This window comes from Harpia harpyja, chromosome 5 (genome assembly GCF_026419915.1).
Source record: "Harpia harpyja isolate bHarHar1 chromosome 5, bHarHar1 primary haplotype, whole genome shotgun sequence".
Lineage (NCBI taxonomy): Eukaryota > Metazoa > Chordata > Aves > Accipitriformes > Accipitridae > Harpia > Harpia harpyja.
In genome coordinates, this window is record NC_068944.1 from 6,380,281 (window position 1) to 6,402,795 (window position 22,515).

A 22,515-nucleotide genomic window follows, 5' to 3' on the forward strand; every position below is an offset into this window, starting at 1 on the left:
TGGCGTTAGTTTATTCTGCTTTATTGTAATCTTGTTACAGATGTATGGAACGTTACTTCCTCCCCCTTTAACAACAGTCAGGGCCCTTTTCCCTTCCAGCCCAGGCAAGGATAGTGCTTCATTTCTCAGAGTCCAGTCCCCACTCCCTGGTGCAAGGTACAGAAACACTGCTGCCAGAGTGAAATATGGTGTATTCAATTTTTCCAACCACAGCCAGCAACATTCCAGTTTTTCCAACATTCATTTTTTCCAACAACAGTCAGCAGTTGAGAAAACAAAAAAATGGTCAAAAATTAAACGCTCCATTGAATTACACTTCAGTCCTCCAAGAATGGGGAGTTATTCACAGAAACGCTGCTAGAAACTGCTCTATTGATGCCTTACAAGTTACATCTTGGCACTAAAGCACATTAAGTTCGAGCTAGGCAAGCTTTAACACTTAGGTAAGTCTTCTGCAAAACTGCCCTTGGCTCCTCTAAGAGAAAAGACAGTCAAAGAAATACACACACAGGACACACCACTAAAATGGCTTCAGCAGTTCCAGGGATAGCAGAGATTAGCTATTAAGAATATATTCTGTTCATGGTGTATTTTGGAAGAAGTAACTGGAGTAGAAGTATCTTGTTTCTTTCAATAAAACAACAATATGACAATTCTAACTTTAGAAACAATAAAGTTGTAATTACTAGTGCATCATCTCCTTTTCTTTCATGTTACTTACAGTCAGCAATTATGACACTTAATTTTAAGTCCCCGTATCATAAAACTCAGCATCTCAATCTTGTCTAAAACTATTGCAATGCATTTCCTGTTCTTAAAATATGGAAATAATTATACATTCAAAATAAAAGCACATTCAAACAAATACAAATACAAGACTTCCAATCATTTTATTTAGACACATTCTGTGTTTTCCCTGTCAGTTTTGACAGATGGGTGAAAGAACATAAGCTGTCCTGCATTCCGTTTTCATAACTGTACAGTAAGCCACAGCAGAACACAAGCTGGAGAAAAGTTTAGTCAGCATTTTCCATTAATTGAGAGTGACAATACTATTTTGATTTGCTTGTGCTATGCTTATATACACTAACCCCCTCTGGGAGGGGACTGCAAGTTAAATGTAAGTTACTAGTATGAGCGAATAGCAGGCGGGACAGTTGAGCAGTCTTCTTCATTCAAAGTTCTGTCGATCACAGGTCTGTATTTCAAGGTAACCTAAAGTAAAAGAGAACAAAGAACTTTAAGACAAACATCTTGTATCCAAACAAGACAGCCTAGCTAACAAGAATGACCAAACAACACAGATAACCGAATGACTGCATTGATGTTAAGCTAATTTCTCCATTATTCTTTTCCTTCCAGACAAAAGTAAAGTTTTGGCTAAGATTGCTAGTTCCTAGTTCTTTAAGCTAGGCAAGTCTTGGACATAGAGAACCCAATGGTCAGTTAGGAGACAAAACTGTGTCACTCTATCTTTCCATCCTCAGCAGCTATTCAGGAAGCAAAGTGTTCTCACTTGTCCTCAAACTAGGTTCAAGGAAGCTGAAACTGGGAGAGAGGAAACAAAGAGGATTCAGAGTATGGGATAAAACAAACCAAAAAAACACTCAAGATTTTTATAGGGTCAGATTTCAGTTCTATCTTTGAAATACCACAAAAACTTTATGCTAAACACCAACAACACGTTTTGCCACCAGAGGAAAAGAAAAAAGCTTTTGAACTAGCCCGATGCAAGGGGAAAAGCAATTCCAGCTCAAATTGCAAAGTCATTTCCCAAAGATCAAAAGTAACTTCTCCCACATTAGTGTACTTGCTCTAAGTACACTAAACTGTACCAGGTACCTCAGACAGTGACAATCATTTGCAGTATTATCATGGTATCAAGAGCTGTGTATGAAAGCAGCTGTCTGTTGACCGTGAGAAAGACCCTCAAGCATCAGGCTCAACATACCTTCCCAGATGGGATGTCCACATACGAAAGGGTATGCTTTCTCCAGTGCTCCTCAAATGGCTTCCGCTGTTGGCCTTGGAGCGGCTTAGAATAGTCAAACTCATCTATCCGTAACTAAGGAGAAAATTAGGTTGGTATAGACCAGAAATTACATCTGCAAATCACTTTACAACCTCATGATTAGTTGCATTCCAATTACAACTGTAATACAATGTGTCTCCTAATAGCCAGCAAGCTTTATCTTAACACTGCCTATGTCGAATCTTAAATACTGAGGCTTAACAAGGGCTTTAAGGTAATGTTCCCTGCATAGGACAACTACTCTGCTTGAAGTCCTGTTTATGCATTCATGACCTTATTATTACTACAGTCCTGGTTTAGACCTCTCTAATCATTCAGATGCACACATCTGAACAAGATGAACAACTCTTCTCTCAAGACTGTCACCCAATGTTGCATGCATCGGTCCATTTTATACATAACAAATAAGAACAGATAAAATGGAACAGATGTGACCCCAAACAAATACTACACTAGTCTTAAGACTCTAAAGACTATACTTTGAAGAAATTACAACTTTTAAATAATCCATCCGAGGACACGTAACAAGAAAATTCAATCCTACATCCAGGTCACAGAAAATGTTTATACCTTATAGTCCTCTCTGGCATGAGCACCCCGGGACTCTTTGCGAGCTTCAGCACCATAAATGGTTTGTAGAGCACAAAGCATCAGGTTTTGCAGTTCCAGGGTCTCCACCAGGTCAGTGTTCCACACAATACCTAGTAAGATATTAAAATACTATGGAAGATGTTCTACAAACAAGTTATTCCTCAGTTTACTTGTGTCCTATTGCTGATACTTAGAATCAAACTAGCCAATGCTCTACCTACTGCAGTCACAGTACTCTGCAGTACTGAATTACTCACTATTGCCTGCAGGGCTCAGTAACAATTCCTACACCCTAACAGTCATAATGAATCTTAGAAAAATTCAGTAGTTCTACCAGGTGTCCCTGTTGCATGTGTACTACTGAGACAAAATTACACCATAGATTCTTGCCTGCTTTATACCATACCTACAACTCAGTCCCCATACCTGGTTTGGGATCACAAGATCTGGCTACATAGTAGCTCTTTAAGCAGATCCCTAGCAGATCCAGACAACAGGGCTTTCCCTTCCTTCCCACCCTCAGAGAGGGTGGGGGGCAGACACCAAACAAACCAACCTGCTAGTTATACAAGGTTCTTCTTCATTTAAGTATCTCCAAGGTGGACCCAAGTTCACTTACATGAATGTATCTTCATTTTGATCCCTATGTTCTAAGCTATTGTAACACTTTTCTTGATGCTTGGTGAGAGCTGTCCAAGAAAGCCAGTTCTACTTTCAGTGTTAGAATCATAGAATCATAGAATCATTTCGGTTGGAAAAGACCTTCAAGATCATCAAGTCCAACCATTAACCATGCCCCCTAAACCATGCCCTGGAGTACCCTGTCCACTCGCTTTTTGAATACCTCCAGGGATGGTGACTCCACCACTTCCCTGGGCAGCCCGTTCCAATGTTTGACAACCCTCTCAGTAAAAAAATTTTTCCTAATATCTAACCTAAATCTCCCTTGCCTCAACTTGAGGCCATTTCCTCTTGTCCTATCTCCAGACACCTGACAGAAGAGACCAACACCCACCTCACTACAACCCCCTTTCAGGTAGTTGTAGAGAGCGATAAGGTCTCCCCTCAGCCTCCTCTTTTCTAGACTGAACAACCCCAGATCCCTCAGCCGCTCCTCATAAGACTTGTGCTCAAGGCCCCTCACCAACTTGCTTGCCCTTCTCTGGACACGCTCCAGCACCTCAATGTCTTTCCTGTAGCGAGGGGCCCAAAACTGAACACAGGACTCGAGGTGCGGCCTCACCAGTGCCGAGTACAGGGGAACAATCACCTCCCTGTTCCTGCTGGCCACACTGTTCCTGATACAGGCCAGGATGCGATTGGCCTTCTTGGCCACCTGGGCACACTGCTGGCTCATATTCAGCCGGCTGTCAACCAGCACGCCCAGGTCTTTCTCTGCCGGGCAGCTTTCCAGCCACTCTTCCCCAAGCCTGTTAGGATACATGTCGAATAGCAGTAGTTGGAGAGAAATACACAACGTGAGTGGACAAAAAGGTACCTCACCAGTTGTACTTAATTAACCAAGTTCTCCTAAGATACACTGCAAGATATGCCAGTATCTGTATGCAGCACTATCTGCTCAGCTGAAGAGTGAAAACTGAAGTGTTCAGCCTATGAACAGTCTTATCTTTTTGCAACTCCCTGGTCTTTTCGGACGACACTTACAAAGTTCATCTTAGTATGTGAACAACTTCATATCATGTTATGAAAGAACAGCAGTTAGTACCTTATACAGTTAAATCTGATTTCAGTCTCTGCTTCTTTGAAAGAGTATGCAGTCAGAAAACGACCAGTAAGATCTAGTACGTACTGATTACCATGTTTGGCAAGTAGGGCTCTACAAAATATTTTGAAAGGTTCAAAGAGGTCAGTCTTTAGCCAAAGTTTCAAGAAACACATAAGAAGGTTTACAGAAGAAAAAAAAAAACACCACAAAAAACAACAGTTTTCCCAGAGAGTACTCTGGCCAAGGTGGATTGTTTGCTATCATATTACCTCTGTCAAATGTCTTTAGGTGAGCCAGATCACTATAAATTTGGCTAAGTTTTTCACAACCTTCTTGGAGTACAGAACCAGTACGAAATACAGCAGCATGGTTTTGCATTGTCTGCAAGGCAGTAAAACAAAATCAGTTTCATATGCCACGTATGCATAATATCCCACGACTTCATTAGTTCCAACAGCTTGGTACAGAGCTGTTTTGACTTCAAACACATCTGCAGCCTGAATTAAAAACATTCTTCTGCTCATCCCAGAGGAAACCCTGCTCTATTATACAGTGGGTAAACTATGCAAGAGGAATAGACACGAAGGGAAGAAGAAACTAACAAAACTGATACAGCCTTTACTGCACACAGCCAATCTTCTCACACTGCTTTTTACTTCTGCAAAGCAAATCCTGAAGTGTACTTTGTAAAGGGACCAAGCCCCCTGTTGCTTGCAGCTTCTCACACCTCATACTCGAGAGCTTCACCAGGCTTACCTTCTGCATGTTAAGTCGCACTTCTGAAGTTCTTACAGTTCCATTAGCAAATCTTAATTTGTCAAGATTAGCAACTGACTCTTCACCGGCATTTGGTTTAATGGAGGGAACTGGCTCTCCTAATAAGAAAATTTCAGTAAGTTTAGTAGGTGACTGGTTTTGGTTTCTGTCAGTTTCATAGACTAGCAACTACTAAAAGTCAGATTTGACTAAAACAGAATCTGTTTTCTTCCTCCGAGGTACAGGTTAACTGTAATTTTCCTGAACTCCCACCAATGGTATCCTTACACTTAGAAACAGAGTTCTCAGTGGAATACATGAATCACATTCTTTCCTGTGACAGTTAGTAGGGAATTTATAGGTTTGGCTAAATTCTGCTGTTAATTCCTTAAAAACAGTACTTGATGCTGACTATAGAATAAGCTCATGCTTGTGGCTCCTTACCACCTTCCCTTAATACTTTGTCTCCTCACCCCCAGACCTCCCACACTCTCCTGGGCCCATTAAGGGACCAGGGACCAGTCAATAAGCTGGAACCCATCTGTTACTGGGTAACAAACCAAACACAGCATCTTACCAGCACACTTCATCTCTCATGTAGCTTTGCATTCAGACTAATAAAAACCCTCCTGCAACTTCAAACTCAAAGGAGTCACAGTAAGACTGATCCAAATAAATGTTTGCACAGAGCCAATTGGCATTGCTAGATCCAAGCTGGTTCCATCAAGAACCATTACCCTGTGTACCTTGTGCACAGTCAGACTGAAAAAAACCAGTCTTATTAATTTGGACATTAAGCAATGAGAAAACAGATGACTACTTCTGGACTTCAGCTGCTCTGGCAATATAACTGCCTCTCACGGTATTTTGTTGGTTGGGTGGGGTTTTTTTTTCAGCTCACTAACTGTTGCTGAACCAGATTTAAAAATAACATTCAGCAGTAATAATCCACATATAGGGGATGAGATGGTATGATTTTTAGTATCTATCTCTTATCATTTGCATATGCAGTCCACCTTATATATCAACAAGGTGGCAGCAAATACCACTATAATACATTTTGTACATTTTGATGTAGAAGATAGTGCAGCATGTAGAGAAATCAGTCTTCATAATTCAATATTCTGTTTTGCTAGTCTGTGAAAAAACTCAACTGTTTTTGCCAATAGCATTGACCCAGTTCCAGTTTTAAGAAGATCAACTCACAAAGCAAATGTTAGTAACAAGCATTTGCATCACAAAGAACATGCCTATAAAAAGCATAAACACTGATTTCCGCCTTTTCTAACAAATAAGAGTGTATGTCTAGCATTCTGAATTTGAATTAGGTAGCAACAACTCTTTGTTGGGCAGAAATGAAATCATAAAGGCAAACGTCTCTAAAATAAAGTGAGACTTACCAGGCTTGCATGTCTCCGCAATAGTAAGGGCGCAAGCACGGCCAAAGACCACCAAATCCAGAAGTGAGTTTGCTCCAAGTCGATTTGCACCATGGACAGATGCAGAGGCTGCTTCTCCACAAGCATATAAACCAGGTACCACTCTATCCTCACCATTCACATGTGTGATCACCTATCATTTCAGACAGTCAATTAATACTCATTTCTTAAACAGTTTATAACAGCACAAACCTCCTTATTTGCAAAGGCCATGTGCATGTAAGGATGAAACACAGCAATCTGAAGTTTTCTCCAACTCTAAAACAATAAATACCTTAGTTCTAAAGTGTAAGTAGCAATGCTACGTAAATACAGATGGCAGTAAAACCTAAGATTTCTTTAGTTATGCTGATGAAACAGAACCATGTACTCTTCATCACAATTCTGCAGCAAGTCAGAAAAGCACAGGAAGGAAGTCTGATCTGCACACATTTCTAAGGCAAAATTTTACATTAAAAATTAACAAGTACAATACACTGAAACAGAAAAATTCACCTGACACCATCACATTGACTTCTAACTAGTATGAGTTGAAGCAATCTGCTTTAGTGTAGAGATTACATGAGGTACAGAGAATTAATATACATTAACTGCAGTTACAGATTGTAATAGAGCCCTAGCTTGATCCCTGTTCAACTATATATTATCACCAACTTGATAAACAAGAGAATTGTTGTCAGACATGAAAGTAACTTCATTTTAGACATTTCTTCATCTCCAGATGGGCTGTAACATGGCTCTCAAGTTATTGACAAAAACAAACCAGACTGTGTGTTTTAAGTACTCTGACATCATTATTATAATATTATTATTAAGCTAATCTTACTCAGCATCCTTACATTTATGAAAAACATTGTTAATGCTTTTGTGTTTGGAAAATCATTTCCTGTTATCAGGCTGGGAAAAAAAAAAAAAAATCCTAGAAGTGACCTATTACTTACCTGTCCTTTGTAGTTAGTAGGAATACCTCCCATATTATAATGCACAGTAGGCAGAACAGGAATAGGCTCTTTAGTGACATCAACTCCAGCAAATATCATAGCTGTTTCTGAAATTCCTGGGAGACGGGTTGCTAGCTGCTGTGGTGGTAGGTGGTGCAACTGCAAGTACACATGGTCTTTTTCAGGACCACAACCCCTACCACAAAAACACACAAAAAACCCAAGTCAACATTGGAACACATAACAGGAATTCTGCAAACACCAGTAATATTTCTAATCCAATTTGTTTCATTTATGAAAAATTTTAACTTTAATTTTTTCAAACGTTATCTGACAAAAATGAATATCTAGCATATTTGAAAAAAGTGTTGAACCTGTCAGAATTTACATGTAGTTTTCACCTCCCAGCTTTCTTTTCAGAATAATTCACAGTACTTCAGACTTTAAACCACTATATCCCTGCAGAAATATCTAAGAACTGAAGATAATTAATCAAGAGAACAGAGCACCAAATTATTTCCATTGTTTGCAGTTAAGAGCATATACATTAAACTTGTTTGAGCAACTGTCTCTAGATGCACCAAATTCAAACAGGATACTCCTAACATCTTGTGTTCCCTTTTAGTATCATTAGGAATCAACAAACAAAATTTTTTCCCTACATGCAGTGTTCAGCTAACAGTTATTAAAGCTCACTCCCATGAATTATGAGGTGTTTATCACATTGTACCACATATAGTCTAGTATGATTAAGTATTCATTCTGCAGCTTTGTTAGAATATTTAACTAACCTTCCTTCACGGATTTCTATGGTCATAGAACGAGATACTACATCCCTGGAAGCCAGATCCTTAGCAACAGGTGCGTATCTCTCCATGAATCTTTCACCTTGACTGTTAATTAGAATACCTCCCTCTCCACGACAGCCTTCTGTTATAAGGCAGCCAGCCCCATAGATACCTGTCAAGAAAGTAAATAACCATCAAATGAGATATTCTCTCAACAGCTTCATAATCAGGATGACCAGGACTGAACAAACAAGGTTGCCTTAAAATAATGCAAACAAGTCACAGGGATAGATTTTATTCCACCTTAATCATATCACTAGTAACTGTCTCCCAAGACTCAAGACTGCTCAGACACAAGTATTGTTATTCCTTTCAAACGCTCTTCCTGAAAGGTGAGCAAGTTGATTTGGAACACCCATGGTATCTAAAATATCAGAACTAGAAGAGATCTGCACCCGGCAATAGGTAAGGAGACTTTTACAAAGATTTTGTAGACCTTCAGGAATTACTTTGTTCAAGATCTTTAAGTAAACCAGAAGTTGATTATCTCAAGGCCAGTTTGCTCATCTTTGTTCCTTCTTCTCCTGTGCTAAAGCAGTACAAGACAGCTTCCAATTGTGTGGAATGTCAAAGCCTACTCAATAAGTCTTCTTTTCGTTTAGAGAAGGAAGGCCTACCTGTCAGCCTTCAGCACTGGTCATCATAGAAAACAAAAATGCTAACCAATTCATGCACTTGATAATTATGTGAAAAGCTATGAAATTCAGACAAGTAATGAAGCTTCTTTGACTAGAAAAACCTTAGCTAAGTCGAATGAACATTGGATCTCTATGACATAACAAGGATAACATTGTAAAACTAAGTGAACAATTAAAAAAAATCACCACTTATCACAAGTTAAAACTGAGCATTTATTTAGCTACAACCAAAAAAGCAGATCTTCACTTTTTAGTCCATGACCACTGTTGTCCACAGTTTAGATCCTGATCCTCTGCTATAAAACTGCAGTCCTAAATATATACCTTTACTTCAACTACCCCACTTCCACAAAAGATTCTGGTATATAACTCCTTAACATTTGCAACTATCCTGTTGCTCCTGTATCTAATATTAAACTCTTCAAAATATTAAAGACGAGAGGAAATGTAAGTTTAAAGAGGTGAAGTGGTTTCAACTTGGAATTCATAAAACCTCTTAGTATGGTAAAGACAGCAACTTAAAACATTTAACACTGGCCTTTAAATTAGAACAGCTGAGACATCTCTCTCATATTGTGTCTTACTCTCAGATTTATATTCCACAGCAGCTGCAGACAAGTCTGAACACCTGTCACAAGCAACTAATGAAGTGCTGCAGAAAGTGCAAACTGATTTGAGCACATTTTAAAACAACACAAAAACCCCAATCTGTTCAAATCATTAAAAATAACGTTGTATTATTTCATATTCTGTACCTGTAGGGTGAAACTGTACAAATTCTAAGTCCTGGCAAGGAAGACCAGCTCGCGTGACCATAGCAGTGCCATCACCCGTACTAGTATGAGCAGATGTACAACTGAAGTAAGTGCGGCCGTACCCACTACGGGACACAAAAGTTAACAGCAGTCAAAAAAGTATCACCAGAACATACCACTCAGCTATGCTCTTTGCACAATAGTGGAAATAGAGGAGAGGGTTAATAAGCAAGATGCCTAAGTTTTGCCATCACCTGTACTAAGTTCAAACAAAAGAAAAGAAAATTGGTATTGTCCTGTTATGCTCAACTGTATTTAAAAAACAGCTGGTGACAGAAGGTCCAAGAAAAAGAATAACAGTTCCAAAGCAGGATAGTTAGGTTAATATCAGAAGCCTTTTTGCCAGAAAAAGTTACTTCAGGAAGTTCTCTCAATACAACCCAATAGCATTAAACTCGATTTGAACTATTACTTAGCAGTTTTATCAAAAATAGCATATAACAATAGTTTAAGTCCTCAACACTGCCCTGATTTTATATTGCTAGATTTCAAAACCTAGTTGCCCAAAATTAGGTATTAAAAGAGAATTCTTGTGCCTACAACAAACACGTTAGTTTCCAATGTTATTGAGCGCTGCAAACACCCCCAATTTCAGGACAAACTCTCAGAAGAGGTATCAATCTACATATTTTATGTACCTCAAAGTACTCAAGTACGAAAACAGCGTCAGCTTTAATAAAGCCAAATTATATAGGCAACCGAACTCCATTATTTTGCTATGCTCTATAAACTTATCTGTCACAGTGAAACAGATAAGGGACTTTTGCTGCTTATTGCCGTCTAATGCATATAGCATTCTAATAAAGGTATACCCACTTTTGCAACCAAGTAATGTTAAGTTACACTTATCCGACAATTTCATCCTACAACAATCAGACTTACAATTTTGCTATCTTAATGTAACAGATTCTCCCAAATTTTGAAGAAAGTTGTTTCCTACAGGAAACTCAGAACCCTACAGATATATACACATTGGTAGCATTGCAACAATCTCTGCTTTAAACAGCACTTTTTAAAAATCTCAGACCATCTGGATCACACATACTGCTCTTGCACATTTCGTCTTTGAGTCATGGTTCTAGAATTCAAAGTTAGACCTCATTAAATTTATACTTGGTCACAAAAGTAATAGCTGCCTTCTTTCAGAGGGAACGACTGAATTCAGTTATATTACTTTTGATCAAAGTGGGGAAAGCAGATGAACATGTAAGTTATGTTTTTCAAGCCAACATGTCATCTCTACACTGTGGATTCAAACACATGTACAAACACACAGACTTCCAACTAGTAGCACACTCAAGTTTCTGTCCTTCAACGTAAACATTACATTACCCAGTGGCAATGACAGTGTTCTTTGCTCTGAAACGATGTATAGTGCCATCTTCTATGCAAAGGGCAATAACACCACGACATTCTCCATTTTCCATAAGGAGGTCCAAGGCAAAATATTCAACAAAGTAGCTTGTATCGTATCTTAGAGACTGGAGGAAAATAAAAAAAGGAACTTTAAGAAAAATCCAGAAACCAAAGTAACCTCTCTTCAAAACTGTCAATGCATACAGGCTGTATCAGGATAAAAACCACTCCCACCTACTCTCAGGGATGCCAGTTTCCTCACAAATCTTTATAAAAATTTGCTAATGAATCTATTCTAGCTTAAAGAGACACGAGTAGTTATCAAACCACTTAATTCTGAGAAGTCATAGCTAGTCAGCAAGACTTGTTATTTCCCTCTACATTTGGCAACACTTTAGTCAGCTGCGGTGCTTGATACATGTACAAGCACGTTTTACTTAGCCTCTTGAACAGAAGCAGAATACATCTCCGGGAGCCTAGTATACCAGCAAAAGCAGTGGGCATCGAGTCAAACATTCTTTCATGCCCTCAAGGATCAGACCAGCATTTGGCAGCACTGAACATTCATATTGCAGCAGCATATATAGTGTGAACCTGAAGGAGAGCAATTAGCTACCTACTAAGTAAATAAAAAAACATTAGCTACTAGCTACTTAATTTCAGGTTTCAAGTAGCTCACTACCATTTTAAAATAACCAAACCTTTCTTTAATTATGGTTTGTAGAATCGATAGGAACAGATGCTGGAACACCAGCCACTTACTTGCCATAGAGCAAGCTCAGAAATGCAGAGTACGCCACCATGCATTTACACCTCTTGCTTCCCCTGCTCCCTGTTTGAAGATGAGTGAAAGAAAACACTGCCTTGTACCTTTTTTCAGGGTTAATGCTGCTGTGTCAGATTTTTTGAAAGAAGTTCTTTGGGGAAGGTTTACATAAATTGTCTTTGGGTCTAGTTCACAGACACAAAAGTATTAACAGTTAAGAACTACTACAGGCCACAAAGCTAACAGTGTACGCTAATTAACATTCGTTGTCTTCACGAGAGCCATTATAATTATGATCTTTCAATTTATTCTATTTCTGCATACTCCTAACAAAAACCAAGCATCACCTAGGCTACATCCTTCCACTTTGCCAAAGGAAGGAAATCCAGAATTGTTCTCAATCATTCCCCAGGATTCCTCATTCATATGTGAAGAGGTACACGTGGGTGGTTCCCCCCCACAACCTCCAGGGGAAGAAGAAAAAAAAAACCAAACATCATCAATTGCAAATACAAAAACCCAAACCAAGTTTGCTTCACAGCTGCTTACCCTGCCATACAGAGTATGTAAGAGTGAGTGTCCTGTCCTGTCTGCAACACAACAGCATCTGTGAGCCTGTCCTCCTTTTCCAAACTGTAGACTCTGTCCACCAAATGCACGCTGATAGATTTTGCCTTCTTCAGTTCTGCTGAACGGCATCCCATAATTTTCCAGCTGTTGAACCCAAACACAAACATCAGAAACTCTTGTGCATAACAATCCAACAAGTTATGTTACTATGTTCCTAGTAAGGAGATCTCTTTGGAAGCTAGTCTGTGTTATAAATACTTAGAGCCAACATCAATTCCAGTGAGTCTCACCTCTATCACTGCAGCTGGGGCTTGCTCGGTCATGTAGTGTATGGCATCCTGGTCACCCAGCCAGTCAGACCCTTTCACTGTGTCATAGAAATGCCACCTCCAGTTATCGTCCTCCATGTTTCCCAGAGCAGCATTGATCCCTCCCTGAAAATGAAAATCCATTTTCCTGGAATTATATTACTGAAGTACAGCCTTAGTAGGTTTTCCTCATTCCTGTTAAAAGTCACACACCATTTATGCCTCCGTGTACAAGAAATACAGTAAAGTCAGATTTAACGTGGCTGTGAAAAACCTGCACAATTTATCAGTTTCACGCTCACTCTTATCTTATTCTGTTTCGTGTAACACAACGAATTGCAAAGTTACACTGAATGCAGTGAAAAAGCACTGAATAGAATCTACACATATATTGCCCTCCAAAGTAGTTTCAGCTAAATATGCAATATTTATAAAAGGAAGCGTGGCCTTGAAACACGATGTTTGTGTACATATTCAAATCAGCTTTCTGACAGCAGGCATTTTTTAAACATTTGTTCTACCTCATTTCTCACCTGTGCAGCAACGGTATGAGATCTGGTGGGAAACAGCTTTGTAACACATGCTGTATTAAATCCAGCTTCTGACAAACCAAATGCGGCCCGCAGACCTGCTCCTCCTGCACCCACAACAACTGCATCGAATTCATGGTCCACTACTGGATATTGTGTAGAAATCTGGAAAAATAAATCAGTTTGTTATGATCACAAATATTTCAAGGTAGGTCAAACATAAGTTTCATGGAGACACAAGCAGTATAGGTTTCATGTTCTTAATAGACTCTTGCAGCAAATGCTACATCTGTTACGTACTGTCTTGGGTGGAAACTATCATTAAAAAAAGCAATGCATTTCAGCAACTCAATCTCACTACATACTTGAACACAACACTCCACTAAAAGCCAAGTACCAGGTTGTTTCACATGTCTCAAGCATTATGTGTATTTTCTAACCTGTTACTTAAGACATAAAGAAGTACAAACATACCGAATCAGAAACCTTCGTAGAAGCATTTTTCTTTCCATAGACTGTGAAGTGTAAGTTGCGTGCAAGAGTCTGGCATGCCGCTGGCCACTATGGAAAGAAGTCAAGACAACTATTATAGAACAAATGTCTCCACAAAGATGACTTTCAGCATTCTCAGCTACCCTACATTTATAAAAAACTTCTACTCACCACTGATAACACATATACGAGAATATTGTATCAACTTATTTTAAAGCTACATGCAATGAAGTTCCAGCTTTCCTATATTCATAACCAGAAAAGAAAAAAAAAAGTTTTGACTGGGTGAGAGAACAGTCTGTGACACCCTGCTACTTGCAGGCTATGTTATTTACATCACTAAAGCTAACCAGTCTCTCAGACCTATCTGAGGCTGCACCGACAGAAGAATATGTTTGCAATTAATGCTGTAGTATTCTTACACTTTTTTTCATATGTAAGCAAAGATGGAGACAGCTTTATGGGAACCACAGGAACTAATGGAAAATACCTCTCACATCAAGCAATCCTCAGAATTTTAATTACTTCAGGTGGTCAAGAGTACTGAAGATAAAAAAATTAGGTGGTAGGGAAAGCTGTTCCAGCTCATCATTGCTTCAAAAGTCAGATATATTTCTCTTTTTCTCATTCTCTATTAATTAGTGGCCAATCTAGAACCATTTATTAATACCTAAATGAAGCACAAGGGCAGTTTTCCCCTTCTGTAATATTATTCCCCCTCCCCTGGCATGTTCAAAACCAAAACCAAAAAACCCTACCACACAAACCTACCCAATATCCAGTCTTTGCTTTAACAGGTTAAAAGAATAAGAATTTTAGTCTCCACAGTATAAATACCCAATTTCTTGGAACCTGGTATTTCTTCTTTGCACTGTTCAGAAAAACACATCTAACTGAGAATGTATGGTTGATGAGAACAGCAACACAAACCCACACTAGTGACCCATGCAGTGACATCAGCACTTCCCTATTTGAAATATGTCCTAAAATGCACTGGAGTAACATTTGTATTTTCCAGCAACTGTTATATTCATGGTTCAATCACCCTATAATATGCTAACAAGCAGATCTTTCCTCCCTATCCTTTCCAAACGTTCCCCTCTTCCTCCATACCAGAACTGAACTACAGTACACCTTCCTCAACCTAGTTTTATCATTTCTCATACTACCTTCCTCTAATTATCGTCTTGCATAACAGTGAATCTAATGCGTCATCATATTTACTAACACACTTCTGGTTTTTACAGCCATCTTCAAGTAAGATCAGCCTTAACACCTATTCACAAAGAGTTCTGCGAGTACCCTCCTCCAGGCAGTTACTCTCCCCCTTCCACTCTGCTGTGTTACCACGCTTTGGGGCAACTCCATGCCCATCTTAATTCCTGTATTAATCATCTTCATTAACATTTCACATACACAATCAGATCAACTAGTTCACGGACAGCCAGATGAAACCTAAGCATCAGATGCAATTTATCTGCAAAACAGCTTTCCCAACAACTACAGCTCAAGCTAAAATGGGGTTTCCTCTCTGCAGCAGAACTGCTTTCACAGGCCAAGTGCAACCCAAGTTAGACTAGCAGAACTCTAACTGACCTGGCAGGCTACAGTGCACACTTTAAATGTAGCAACCATGCATTCTCTAGCATATACTCCTAATGCTTTTTTCCAAAATGTTGTTGCAGCAACAGTACAGCTCTTTTTACTGCAATAAATTATTTCTCATAGGTGAGCAACAATACACTTGGTAATTGCATAAAGCAATTCAAAGAAAATCTTCACTGTATGTAAAGGCAGCACATAACGAAGAGGTTTGTACATACTTAGTATTGCTTAAAGTGCAAATGACTGAGGGGGGAAAAACCAACACAAACCACCTCCCCTGTGACTATGCCCTAAAGCCCCAAAAGAAACTGACCCTTTTTTTTTTCTCCCCTCAGAGTAAACAGCCTGCTGCAATCTCCAGTCAGAATTCTGCCACAATGCCTTGCAACTAGTTTCCTTTGAAAAAACTTTGTTATTTTCTGAAGTTGCTATAAACGGTTATCAAATATATTTTGCATCAGAGGACTCTGGAAATACATTATAAAAAAACCCAAACCACGCAACTGTTTAGCAGATTGCTTTTCTTTTCACATCTAAGCTTTGAGAAAACAGTTTTCAGAACTGCTATTCCCATCCACATACACTTTTCTGTTAAAGTTATACATATGAATTTCTGCTGCCATAAGTTTTGTTCAGAATGAGTCTGAACAGAATTCCACAAAGCAGAAAAAGACATTACACTAAATTTTAAGTAAATGCTGATCACGCTAATCCTAAATCATTATGCTACCAGGGACATCACTGCCTTTATGAAATTAAAGGTCCAACCAGAGCCAGTTCACCGCCATCTAAAACATAATGACAATCTTTAAGTCTTTCTCCCTCTCAGCAGGTTGTCTTTCCTGCACTTGCTTTATAAGACAGAGACAACTACAGCTGCATTTACAGGGTCCTTTTCCCACACGTTTATCTTTTGCAATCCCAAGCTCATTACAGACACACACAGTGAGAACAGTGGAAAGAAGCTGAAAGCTCCCACTTCACCACGGAGGAAAACAAGCCTTCGCTAAGGACTGCTTACAGATCAGCTAAAACAAAACAGTCAAACGTTTAAGAAGCACTGCTTCTGGAAACAACTGCTAGCCAGATTCGAGCAACATGCAGAGATACACCAGCTTCCCACACAGGTCCAGAAGCAGCCAGCAATAAGCTTTCTACCCAGGTGCTGGGGCTGGAAGGTGCTGCACCTGCTGGCCTCTTCCAGAGCCCTTCCCCACCACGTCCCGTCCCCGCTGCCTTCTCCCATCCCTCCTGGAGCCCGCTCACGGCCTAAGGCTACGGCGTTCGCTCCCCAAGCCAGGAGGAGCGGCCCTGCCCTGCCCACAGTCAGCTACCACCCCGTAACCCGCCCTAGGAGCCGAGTAGCGAGGCCGGCCCCGCTTCGAAAAAAAAAAAAAAAAAGAACCGGTGCGAACGAGCCCGCCGAGGGGGCACCCGGCCCCGCACGGCCCTGCCTGCCCCGCTCCCGCAACCCAGCCGCGGCTCCCCGCCCCGGGGCGGGTGCTCCCCCGCCAAGGTCACGGGGGAGACACCGGCTACGGACCGCCGCCGGCAAGGCAAGGGGGGAGCCCGGCCGGCACCAGGCGCACTCCCCCGCCGCGGCTGAGGGGAGCGGCAAGGGACGCGGAGGGGGGGTCCCCAGGCCCGGCCGGCCCGTCTCCCTCCTGAAGGGGGCTTCTCCGCGCCAGCCCCGCGGCCTGACCGTTTCCCCTCCGCCGGGACGCCGGCGGGAGGGCAGAGCGGAGCGGAGCGGGCCGAGGACAAGCACTCACCGCCCGCGCCGCCGGCCGCAGCCAGCGCTTCGCCAAGCTCCGCGAAGCCGCTACCGTTGCCGCCATTTCGCACAGGCCCGCAGGCGCCAACAAGGGCGCATGCGCCAGAGCGCCGCAGACGGCGCCGCTACCCGCAAGGCTCGGCGGGAAAAACCAATGGTGCTAGGAGCTGGGGGGGGAGGGAGCTCAAAGGCTGAGAGCCTGCGTACTTCTATGCGGTGTGTGTCCCCCCCCCCGCCAAACCTCCGCCTCATCCCGCCACCTGAGCCGGCTGGGACGGGGCCAGACGACCGGGAGCGCTTAGGGGTCGGGCGAGTCGGTTCGTTGTCCCCCCCTCGTCTTCCCCCCCTCTTTCTCTAGGCTAATGGGCCGGCCCGGAAAGGGGGCGGGGCCGGCAGGTAAGTGACAGCGGCCACGCTCCGCCGCGGCCCGGTAGGTGGCTGTCCCGCTGCGGGGACCCCCCCGCCCCGCCACGGGCTGGCGGCGGGGACGGGGCCGCGGCCTGCAACGCGGAGGAAACCTGGAGGCCTTCGGGACGGCGGCAGCAACAGCGGCTAACGTGCCGCCGGACGGGGAAGGGGGTGGGCGGTGACAGCGGCAGCGCCGAGGCCCGTGGGGTGTGGAGGGGGGTGTGTGGGGGGGTGGCCGGTAGTTAGGGAGCAGGCCGGGGAGCCTGTGGCTGGACGAAGGAGCGTCCGTGCAGAGTTCCCCGAGCGACGGGGCCGCCGTTTGAGGGTCTTGGGGCAGAAATACCCGTCCCGGAGTTAGCTGTGGTGCGGGTGCGAGGTGGCCGTGGGAGCGGCCCAAGTAACGCCCCGTTTCTCTCCCGTACGTCTGAGGTGCCTTCATGAATAACTTAAATGACCCTCCCAACTGGAACATCCTGCCAAATCAACGAGAGCCCGGGGATGAAGGCAGCAGATGGAACTACGCCTTGCTGGTGCCCATGCTGGGCTTGGCCGCCTTCCGTAAGTAGCGCCCCGGGCCTGGCCGCCGGAGCTGGGGTGCGCGGCCGCGCTCGGGGGTCTCACCCGCCCGCCAAAGGGGTACCTCCGAAGCAGTACAGTGATAAAGTAATGCCCCATCTAGGGTTTGCCTCTGGTCTGCTCATTTGTAACGGTGAGCACTGTTTATAGCGTTAGGGCAACGGCCATTTTTCACGCACGGAATTGAATCCGTATTGAATAAGCTCCAATTTACACAGCTCTCTCAGAAGAGTGGGCATGGGATGTGCTAGAGAGCCCAAAGGTAACAACCCAAGGAGCTGCGGATGTACATTTATTGACTGGACCTGAAAAGTCCTCAGTGTAGTTCCTGCATTGGAAGCCTCCGGTTTGTTTCCCCATAACTTTATTTTCGTTCTTTAATCCAAGAAGTGTGTGTATTAGCAATAAAAGACTAGGGGAGATTTTACTTCAAAGGAAACAGTCATTTAAAGTGACTTACTGTGAAACATGGACCCACAGAAATACATTTTGTGGGACATGTGAATAGAAGTGAATGTCACTGGGGAGGGCAGGAAAGGAAGCTTTTTACCATTTAATAGCTTCTTTAGAATCATACTTAATTAATCATACCCATCAGTGTTATATGTGTTATACTCATGTCTGAAGTCTCATTTATATGTGATAGGTTGGATCTGGACCAGAGAATGTCAAAAAGAAATAGAAAGAGAAAAAAAAGAATATTATAAAAAACATTCATCTTTACAAAAAGAGCTGGAAGCCAAATACCGGGATATAATCACAGAAAATCGTCGCACGGTCGCTCATTTGGAGTTGGAGCTTGAAAAGGAACGCCACAGAACCCTGAGTTACCGTGAAGCCCTTGTGTCCCAGAGTCGCAAACTAGTAGAAGAAAGAAGGATCCTAGAACAGGAGCAGGAGAAGTTAGAGCGAGAAAAACAAGTCCTTTTCCGCTCAGGAGCAGAAGGTAACTTGTATCAAAGTTGTCTGGCAAAGGAAGAAGAGTGGCAAAAGAGAGCCAATATTGTACTAAAAGAATTTGAAGAGGGACTCAAAGAAAGACAGGACATCTACTGCAGCCTTGTTGTACCCAGAGGCCAGAGACTAGAAATAGAGAGAAATCTGCTAGTTAAAGCAGCAACTGATCCTGTTGCTATGGCTCTACATATGGAAAGTGGCTTAAAAGATATTTTCAAACATGATAACTACTGTGGCAATCTGCTGAACAGAAACAAAAGTCAAAATGGAAGACTTATGTGGCTGTATCTGAGATATTGGGAACTAGCTATTGAACTACAGAAGTTCAAGAGGGCAGAAAAGGCCATGTTAGGCAAACGCTAAGTAGGGGAAGTAATGGGATTTTATGTGATCCATGCACAGTAGGGACAATCACAGTTGTAGTCTGAAGGTGTTAAATTCTCCTACTGCGTTTCCGTTTCTCCTCCTTGTTGCACTTGTATTTGCATGGGACGTGCAGTGTTGGTGCCTTTCCTTTCACTGTCTAACAACAGATGCTCCAGTGAGCTATGCATGCTCTTAAACTCTGTTGTGTTTGTATTCCAGGCTGCTGTGTAGTATAGAGAGATGCCAGCTTCCATAGGTATCAGAAGCAGCAAAACAGAATTTAGAGTGATTTACCTAGTTGATGGTGATACTCCATCAACAGAGAAGTGTGATTTGTCTCCCCCAAGTGGGGTAGCACATTGTACTCCTTATCCCTGATGTTTTACATGATGTCTCAATGCTATCTTTTTTTTATTTTTTTTTTTAAGTTTTCTTGTTTTGTTTAAGCAAGACTGATTCTGAAGCAGATGTTTGGAAGAGACTGTGTTTGAGCAAGCTACTTGCCACATAAATCCTAAGTGTATATACATACATTTATATAAATTATGTATGTGTGAATGTGTGTGTGTATAAATGTATGTATTAGTATTCTGAGGGGGAGGAATAGTATGATCTTGTTTCAAATTAATCAGTCTTGCATTGTCTTCCAGCTTAATATAGAAATAGTACTTTATGAATGAAACATCCAAAAGATGCTAATTAAAATAACACACGAAGAAACAGATTCATGAAAGTCTCATTGGAGCTAGGGATCTATGCTTGAATACTAGGAGGTGTATAAACTCAAAGTTACATTCTCATCATACTGGAGATATGTTAAGAATACTTAGGTTTTTTTCTTAGTCAAGGTTTTAGTTGTAACCCAACAGTGTGCTTCCATTATAGACATCACTGTGCTGCTGCCTCTGCATCCCAGCGCACTGGCTGCTACCCGGTTAGCTTGCAGGAACCTCCATGGGTTACAGCCATTGTACCTGGCTCTGTTCCCTGAACAGGTCCCGTTTGTTATTTGCAGATAGGAACCTGAATGCAACCTGCACTGGTAGCCACTACCTCCCTCTCTGACCGTCTCAGATCTCCCAGAACTGAAGTATACTCTTCCACGACTCTTAAAGTTTGAGCTTATGGTTCACCACTTCACATACACATGACCATGAAAGTCTACAGATACACAAGCTTTGCAAACTTTAAAGACAGGGGGCTTTTAAATTTTGTTAGTGCAGTAAAATAAACAGATCTAGATGAAAAAAAAAAAAAAAAAAAGACCAAGAAAACAGTGCATTTCCATGCTTGAAATCCCTTAAAACTTTGAGTATTCTTTGGGTCCTTGTAGCAGTAGGAACCACCTTCTTTTTCAAATGTGCCGTGTATTTTGGAGAATAACTCTTTTTTCTTCCTCCTTTCTAATCCAGCCTTAGACCTCAAAGGGGCAGTGTTTACCCTTCTGTTTATAACATCTGGTCTTCTCTGTTCCTTGACTTTGATTAGTGTCGGTAGGTTGTCAGTTCTTTAATTAGCAGTTCTTTATTTACCGAGGGCTAGACTTGACAAACATGTTTGCTCTAGGCAATCAGCTACTGCATGGCTCGGAAGCAATTCAGCTAAGTGAATGCCCATCCAATTTTAACAGAGACCTACAGCAGATACGGGTTTTTCTCTTAGTATTTCCTCCTGGTTTCATTTCAGTCTGGGCACAGAAGACAGCAGATAAATCTTTTGAAGTAGCGTGTGCAACCTAATCCAGTTACTCAGCAAAAGTATCTAACATGAAATAAAATTCCTAAACAGAATACATGTTTCCCAACTACTCATTTTTCCAGCTGTGATTTTGCTCGCCTTGGTGGTACTACTTATACTGTTGTATTGATTTATTAGTCTGTTATGTACTGATTTTTTTTTTTAAATAAAGTTGTAGTAGATAGACAGACCTGGGGGGAAAAAAAAAAAAGGAGACACCATCACAAACACCAGAAAGGCCAAAGTTTGTCTGGATGCCAAGCATGTGCGAGTTGGGAGGTGAGAACACAATCGAGTTACTATTGTGTGACAGCCTGAGCCAAGCCGCTGTAGCTGGCCACATGTACATGCCCTAAATGCCCAGTAGAACAAATTAGTTTGAATAACTTACCCTGTGTGTAATTCCTTCGGGATGTGGAAAGTGTCTGACCACACAGCTGTGGCACACTTCATACGTACATACGTACAGGCAGTTAAGCAACTCGGATGACAAACAGCAGCCAGTGAATCAATGCCAATGTATTTGAGATTCATGCCTTGAATTTGTACATATTCATGAGTTCTTAGGATTAAAAGATCAAACATTTTATGCTTTTTCATTTTTTTCATAGTTTGTCACTGATCACTCAAAATGTTTTAAAGAAAATGTAGTCAAGAGAGTAAAACACTTTTTTCGGTATAAATATATAAGTTGAAGCATCATATGCTCGATTGTACAGGGTTGGGTGCAATGTAATAAATGTTTGATACTCGCTTTCACTTTTTTAGAAGTGTCAATTATTTGCACAACTAATTGTTGAACTATTGTTCATGGACACTTTGCAGGTCAGTATATTAAGACCGAAGAGTTACTTCAGGAGGATTTTTAAAAGCGTGTAACTGGTTTAGAAGCACCAGTCCTGTTAGCTTCTACCAAAACTCATGTTTGTTGGTGTGTTACATATTTTTGCAACATTCCCCCTTTGTAGGTTGTTATGTTAAAAGTTCTATTGTGAGCTTTATATTGCCCAACAGCTATTGTTCTGGATTGGTTATTTGTTTGGAAATGCCCATATATATGTTAAATGCACTAATAATTTGTTTTCAAAATATTTCATGAACTTTTTTTGTTACGAAAACAGTCACTCACCTGTTAAACAATAACAATTAATAAAAAGCCTTGCATACTTCTGCACTGTTTTGTAACTTGGGCAAGGTGGGTGGGAGGGGTGGAATTTCCTATTTTATTCCAAGCAAACTGCACAATTTTAAGGTTTTACAAATAGGACAATTTTTAAATTGGCA

General features: G+C 41.5%; 2 protein-coding genes across 3 annotated transcripts; one reads left to right on the plus strand and one right to left on the minus strand.

Annotated features, from left to right (window-relative positions):
- Window positions 1-871: 871 nt before the first annotated feature.
- Window positions 872-17,306, minus strand: SDHA (succinate dehydrogenase complex flavoprotein subunit A). Its single transcript, XM_052787669.1, has 15 exons — window positions 17,186-17,306; window positions 13,791-13,877; window positions 13,320-13,481; window positions 12,769-12,912; window positions 12,458-12,622; window positions 11,119-11,267; window positions 9,727-9,851; window positions 8,277-8,445; window positions 7,486-7,681; window positions 6,506-6,677; window positions 5,106-5,224; window positions 4,619-4,730; window positions 2,603-2,733; window positions 1,952-2,065; window positions 872-1,215 (listed from the first exon to the last, which is right to left on the minus strand). The coding sequence occupies exons 1-15, from the start codon at window positions 17,249-17,251 to the stop codon at window positions 1,129-1,131; spliced, it is 1,998 nt and encodes a 665-aa protein (XP_052643629.1). The 5' UTR covers window positions 17,252-17,306; the 3' UTR covers window positions 872-1,128.
- A 289-nt stretch (window positions 17,307-17,595) lies between these two features.
- CCDC127 (coiled-coil domain containing 127) lies at window positions 17,596-22,401 on the plus strand. Of its 2 annotated transcripts, none has more exons than XM_052788223.1 (3): window positions 17,596-17,617; window positions 18,025-18,153; window positions 18,818-22,401. In XM_052788223.1, exons 2-3 carry the CDS (start codon window positions 18,033-18,035, stop codon window positions 19,489-19,491), a joined length of 795 nt encoding a protein of 264 aa, XP_052644183.1. In that variant the 5' UTR covers window positions 17,596-17,617; window positions 18,025-18,032; the 3' UTR covers window positions 19,492-22,401. The 2 variants fall into 2 exon arrangements, with proteins under 2 accessions (XP_052644183.1, XP_052644182.1); XM_052788222.1 differs by lacking the exon at window positions 17,596-17,617 and adding an exon at window positions 17,633-17,766.
- The last annotated feature ends 114 nt before the right edge of the window (window positions 22,402-22,515 follow it).

What these genes read in the sequence shown, in the direction of transcription:
- CCDC127 (XM_052788223.1), top strand. Translation starts at nt 18,033, where the DNA reads ATGAATAACTTAAATGACCCTCCCAACTGGAACATCCTGCCAAATCAA. An exon ending in GCTGGGCTTGGCCGCCTTCC is followed by an intron (nt 18,154 to 18,817) that starts GTAAGTAGCGCC and finishes TATATGTGATAG; the next exon opens with GTTGGATCTGGACCAGAGAA.
- SDHA (XM_052787669.1), bottom strand. Translation starts at nt 17,251, where the DNA reads ATGGCGGCAACGGTAGCGGCTTCGCGGAGCTTGGCGAAGCGCTGGCTG. An exon ending in TGCGACTTAACATGCAGAAG is followed by an intron (nt 4,731 to 5,105) that starts GTAAGCCTGGTG and finishes ACTGCCTTGCAG; the next exon opens with ACAATGCAAAACCATGCTGC. An exon ending in CCTAAAGACATTTGACAGAG is followed by an intron (nt 2,734 to 4,618) that starts GTAATATGATAG and finishes ATATCTTACTAG; the next exon opens with GTATTGTGTGGAACACTGAC.